Source organism: Dryas octopetala, chromosome 6, assembly GCF_963921425.1.
Source record: "Dryas octopetala chromosome 6, drDryOcto1.1, whole genome shotgun sequence".
Taxonomy (NCBI): domain Eukaryota; kingdom Viridiplantae; phylum Streptophyta; class Magnoliopsida; order Rosales; family Rosaceae; genus Dryas; species Dryas octopetala.
In genome coordinates, this window is record NC_141371.1 from 21,259,608 (window position 1) to 21,265,607 (window position 6,000).

The 6,000-nt window shown below is 43.2% G+C and overlaps 1 protein-coding gene across 2 annotated transcripts; it reads right to left on the reverse strand.

Annotated features, from left to right (window-relative positions):
• Positions 1–410: 410 nt before the first annotated feature.
• LOC147283221 (two-pore potassium channel 5-like) lies at positions 411–2,675 on the reverse strand. 2 transcript variants are annotated; one of them, XM_086246787.1, is made up of 3 exons: positions 2,278–2,675; positions 1,546–2,214; positions 411–1,036 (listed from the first exon to the last, which is right to left on the reverse strand). In XM_086246787.1, the coding sequence occupies exons 1-3, from the start codon at positions 2,610–2,612 to the stop codon at positions 889–891; spliced, it is 1,152 nt and encodes a 383-aa protein (XP_086102913.1). In that variant the 5' UTR covers positions 2,613–2,675; the 3' UTR covers positions 411–888. The 2 variants fall into 2 exon arrangements, with proteins under 2 accessions (XP_086102913.1, XP_086102912.1); XM_086246786.1 differs by having other exon boundaries at positions 1,546–2,675.
• Between the last annotated feature and the right edge of the window lie 3,325 nt (positions 2,676–6,000).

Genomic DNA, 6,000 nt, shown 5'->3' on the forward strand with positions numbered 1-6,000 from the left:
CACTTTTAAGTGCTTCTAAAATTGACCCAAAGCACTTTTGAATATTTTGTCAAACAACAATTTTTTCAAGCACAAGTGCTTTTACTCATTTAGAAGTGCTTTTGTCCTTCTAAAAGCATTGTCTAACGAGCCATTCTTCTATTTCAATTTTTTGAAGTGCATCCAGAAGTGGAATTTGATGGTCATGGGCTGTTGAGGAGGAAATTTAGTTTTTGGGTCTTATAGCGCCCATCACGTCATTGGTAATATATCGGTACTAATTGGGCCCAAAGTTCAACTACCAACTGGAAATTTGCAATGAACTTGTGGCCCTGAAGATACACTTCCTTCGATGGACAATAGGGCTCCGCTTGCAACCAAAAAATTGAAACTAAGAAGGATTGCAACTTTACAAGGCATCTGCTCCAGTGTATTTGAAATTAGCTCTTCACTTACACAAAGTTAATACAGATTCTGAATACATTGCTTGAAAATTCGCTTTACAAATCATTGCAGCAACAAAAAGCATATCAGACATCTCAAAGCTTCATGAGAGACTGAGACTGAGAGTCTGATAGTATGTCTCTCCAATTACAAGGTGCAAATACATTGCCTTCTTTGTTTCCTCGTCCCTTTTTCATTTTATATAATTACAGTATCAAAAAGGAAAAAAAAAAATGAACTCTATCTTTTGCTAAATGTCTTATCCACTTCTTCTTTGTTAGTGTTCAAAAGCTCGGTGCAATTTAATGTATATCCACTTCATCTTCTCCAAGGCATGGTGATATGCAGTACATTAATCTCCAAAGAATATTTTGCCAGGAATATGCAATACACAGTCCCTGCTCTTCTATATTTCCTTGTTTTTAACAGTCTTGTTCCAATGAAAATAGCAGAAACCAGTTTAACTTATGACCGATTCTGAAACAAATCAGGCAGTGTTATCTTCCCGGAGTGGTTGGGGTCAAGCTTGCTGAACTGATTGCAGATTTGAAGTACATCTTTCTCCCCTATCTTTCCCATCTCTTTAAGCTTGTAAATAACATACTCTGATTTGCTGCAATAAGCATTCGAGCAAAACAAGGTCTGAGATTATATACGAATTGCAATTTAAATTTGATAAAGCTAACTAAGCTGAAAAACGAACATGCATGAATGTGAAACTAATAAGCATTGTGAATAACTTTGGGAATGCTCCCTCTAATTGAGTCTGTAATTGCCAACTCAATTTACTTTAAAGTCTAAACCATTTGGACTAACTATATCTAAGCACCAAGGCTGGCAAGATACCAAAATTATCAGATTGAGTCTTTACATTCCAATTCAATTTACTCTAAAGTCTAAACCATTTGGATTTTGGGGGTATTAAGTAGATGGTTGGGTTCTCAGCTGGTTGGTTCATCAATACATACTCATAATACATGTATAATTCACAGGAGATGCTTAAACAATTATACTCTACATTACTTCAGTATAAATGCATCAATTTCTTCAACTAAAATTAGAAAGAAAGGAAATGATATATAATGACGATTGACGAAGGAATTGGGATTGGAAATTACTCACCTGATGAAGCCATGGTTGTTGATGTTGGCAGCAAGCAGATCCTCCACAGTGATCTCCCTATGTAACACCCACTTGGCAATCCTCCTGTGCCTTCTGTCAACCCTGGCCTCTGCCAAATACAGGAAAGCTCGAGCCACCGCCAGTGTCGAAAACAGAAGCCACACGGCGGCGAAAAGTCTGCCGGGTAGGGTCTTGAAGGCCCTGTCCCCGTACCCAACCGTGGTAACCGACATAACAGACAAGTAAACCGAATCAATCCAATTCAAATCCTCCACGAAGCACAAAACCAAAGCTCCAACGCCAATGCACAAGACCACCACTCCTAGGGCCAGACCAACCTTGAGTCTGATCCTCATCCTGCCCTTTTCCACATCAATAATATAGTCCCTAGCGGAAAAGGAAAAGCCATGGTGATGGTGATCATTACGATGACCCATTGGTACTACTCCAGTCAAGATCAAGTTTTCTTGCAAGTCTAGCACATAGTTAACAACCCCACTTAACAAAATGTCAATGAACCCAAAACCAACCAGCACAAACACACAAGCAAACACCTTTGTTAGTGGTGTTAAAGGAGCAATGTCACCGTATCCGATGGTGCACATGGTGACAATGCAGAAATAGAGGGCGTCAACAACCGGGTGGGTTTCTATGCCGGAAAATTTGTCCCTGTTAAAAGAGTAAATTACAACACCGAGCGAAAGATATATGAGAAGCAAGAAGACGCCTTGCCTGATGATGGAGGTGGACTCGGACTGAGGTTTGGGGAGCTGGGTCGTCTTTGGCTTGAGGTCTTGCATGACGGCCATGGCTGGGGCAGTCCTGCAGCGCTGGAGAGTACCCGGTTTCTTCTTGCGGGTGGTTGAGAATTGAGAGGACGAAGAGGAGGAGGAGGAGGAGGACTGTGGGTCTTGGTGTAGTACATGTTGTTGGGGTTCTTTGAAGATGAGCACAGTTGGGTCGCTGATGGACGGAGCGAGTTTGAATGAGAAATCGTGGTCTTCAATTATGGATTCGAGATGGGGTTGGGGCCTTGTTTGGGCGGCGAGAAAATGTTCCTTTTCCATCGGAGAAAATAAGAAAGAGATTCTTTTTAAGATTTTTTCTTTGGAGGGAGTAGATACTAGATAAGATGGTGGGTAGACTGGGGCCGTAAAGTTTGTTTAAAGACTTTTTAACTCAAAAGTCTGAATCGTCTGATAGCCGTCTCTCTCTTTGGTTCATGGGCCCACGCCAATTAGGCAACGAAAGGGAGACATGGACGTTTCGCTTTATTAGTTTATTATAAATAAACAAAGAAAAAATTGGGACTCTTTGTTGGACTTTGCACCCATTTTAAACTCATAATTGATATAGTTTTATGGGATCATAATTTGATTACGTAATTAAGCATAGATTATTGAATTTTATTTTCCAAACGGTAATTTAATTAAATAACATATTTTCATTCATCTTAAGCAAGGAGTTAAATTTCGTTTTTTAGGGATATGAAAATTTTAGCACTAATTCATCAAATTTTCGATCATATTTCGCCGAAATTCAATAATTTGGCGAAATTTCGCTCAGCCCAGCCATGTCTCGATCTGCTTTCTCCTTGCTGGCGGCCATCTCTGTCAAATCTGTCTTCTCCTTGTTACAAACCCAGATCTGGTGGCCATCTCTGAGAAAATATGTAATTGCATATATCATTGATGTATTGTGATTAAACATGAAGGTCTAATTTATACAGAAGCTACAAGCTATTTTAAGTAACAGAAGCTACAATCAAGCTAATTGTATTTACATCCTACAATTACTCTAGCCTAAGAGTTGACAAATCACCAGAGGCTAGAATAGCTCTCAATCAGATCATGATAATTTCTTTCCTTTAACACTCCCCCTCAAGTTGGAGTGTGGATGTTGATGACACCCAACTTGCCTAGATGCAAATGGAAAATAGGTGCGCGCAATGGTTTAGTAAATAAGTGAGCAACTTGTTCCCCTGTTCGAATATAGGCAGTCTTGATTTCTCCCCTCTGAATTCGCTCACGGATAGTGTGACAATCAATCTCGATATGTTTTGTACGCTCGTGGTACACCGGATTTGCAGCAATATATAAAGCGGCTTGATTATCACAAAATAGCTTCGCTGGTTGGGGATGATCAACATGCAAATCTTTTAGCAAGTACCGTAACCAACTTAATTCACAGGTGGCTGCAGCCATGGATCGATATTCTGCTTCTGCGGACGAGCGAGCTACCGTGACTTGCTTCTTACTCTTCCATGACACTAATGATGTGCCCAGGAATATACAATAACCAGTCACTGATCGACGTGTAATGGGGCAATGAGCCCAATCTGCATCACAGTAGCCAGTCAATTGTAAATTGCTTTGGGAAGAAAACATCAAACCTTGTCCAGGAGCCGCCTTGAGATATCGAAGAAGGCGATATACTGCATCAAGATGGTGTCGTTGAGGGTCTTGCATGAATTGGCTCAAGGTGTTGACTGTATATGCAATTTCTGGCCTTGTGATTGTCAGGTAAATTAATTTCCCAACCAAGCGCCGATAGTGAGTAGGTTCATGAAGCGAAGCACTACCTGTGGGTGTCAACACCAATTCAGCTTCCATGGGAACCTTTGCTGGCTTGGCACCAAGTAATCCAGCCTCCTCCAATATGTCCAGTGTATATTTGCGCTGGCAAATAGTGATGCCAGCCTTTGAACGTGCGACCTCGACCCCGAGAAAGTATTTCAAGGGTCCAAGATCCTTAATCCGAAATCGACTGCTGAGGAATGCTTTGAGATTATTGATTTCGACCTCATTATTTCCTGTAATGACCATATCATCAACATATAACAAGACAATAGTGAGAGAAGCACCTTTGACTTGAGTGAACAGAGAGTAATCAGCCTTAGATTGACAGAAACCAATGTCATAGATAGCTGAAGAGAATTCTCGAAACCAACTTCTCGACGCCTGTTTGAGACCATACAAAGATTTGTGAAGTCGACACACGACATTCTCCCCCTGTCGACAAAAACCCGGAGGGGGCAACATATACACCTCTTCCTGAAGATCGCCATGGAGAAAGGCGTTTTGAACGTCCATTTGATGTAAAGGCCAGTGGCGAACAGCAGCCACAGTCAACAAGCATCGCACAGAGAGAAGCTTGGCTACCGGTGCGAATGTTTCTTTGTAGTCGATGCCTTCACGTTGGGTGAATCCCTTGGCAACAAGCCGGGCTTTGTAGCGCTCAAGGGTGCCATCGGAGTGGTACTTGAGTTTGAAAACCCATTTGCAGCCGATGGGGCGTTGACCAGGCGGAAGAGGGACGAAACTCCAGGTGTTGTTTGCTTCGAGAGCTTGAATTTCAGCTTGCATAGCCGCAACCCACTGAGGGTCCTGGCGAGCCTGATCATAAGTAGCTGGTTCTACCAGTTGGGAAATTTGGGAAACAAAATGGCAATAACCTGGAGATAAGTTGGAATAGGAGACATACCGGTATAATGGGTACCGAGTGCTGGACACGGATCGAGAGGGAGCCGAGGGCGTGAGCAAGACCGAATGATGAGCCACATAGTCTTTGAAGTGAGCAGGTGGTTTGGTGGGGCGAGTAGAGTGACGGGTAGGTGGCAGAGGAGGTGAGGAAGCTGTGGTGGCGTCAAAGATGGGTGCGCCGGAAGGGAGATCAGCAGAAGGTAGATCGGTGGGAGCAATCGCAGATGAGGGATCGGCGGTGTGGGTGTCGGGGGCTGAGGGGATCGGTGGTGGTGTGGGTGTCGCAGATGGACTATGGGGCTGAGGGGATCGGTGGGGTGAATGGGTAGGAGTGATGAGGTCGGTTGGGTTGGGTGGAGAGGAGGGGGTGTTATTTGGGCTGGGCTGAGAGTGGGTGGTGTGATTTGGGCTGGGCTGGGATTGGGGGGTGTGATTTGGGTTGGGCAGATCTGGGTAGGGGGGTGAATTGAGAAGAGGTAAGATGGGAAAATCATTTTGGTCTGTGGGTGGTGAAGTAGTGTAAGGAAAAATGTGTTCATGAAAAATGACGTCGCGGGAGCTGAAAATTTTGTGGGTGGCTAAATCATATACTTTATATCCTTTTTGGCCAAGGGGATAACCAAGAAAAACGCAACGGCGAGCGCGGATGTCAAATTTGTGGGTGGGTGTGAGGTTGGTAGCATAACAAAGGCATCCAAAAACTCTCAAGTGTGTATAAGTGGGTGGTGTGGCATTTAAAATTTCGTAGGGGGATTTATGAGAAAGCAAGGGTGTAGGGAGGCGATTTATAAGGTAACAGGCAGTATGGATACTCTCCCCCCAAAATTGTAGAGGTAAGTTGGCTTGAAATCGAAGAGCACGACCCACATTTAAAAGGTGTCTATGTTTACGTTCGACGACCCCATTTTGTTGTGGTGTGTAAGGGCAAGAATGTTGGAAAATGGTACCGCGAGAATTTAAATAAGAACGCATG

Bases quoted from the DNA above. Each gene is read 5' to 3' on its own strand.
- LOC147283221 (XM_086246786.1), bottom strand. From the start codon at position 2,612: ATGGAAAAGGAACATTTTCTCGCCGCCCAAACAAGGCCCCAACCCCAT. The intron at 1,037-1,545 runs GTGAGTAATTTC...TGCTTATTGCAG, and splicing joins AACAACCATGGCTTCATCAG to CAAATCAGAGTATGTTATTT.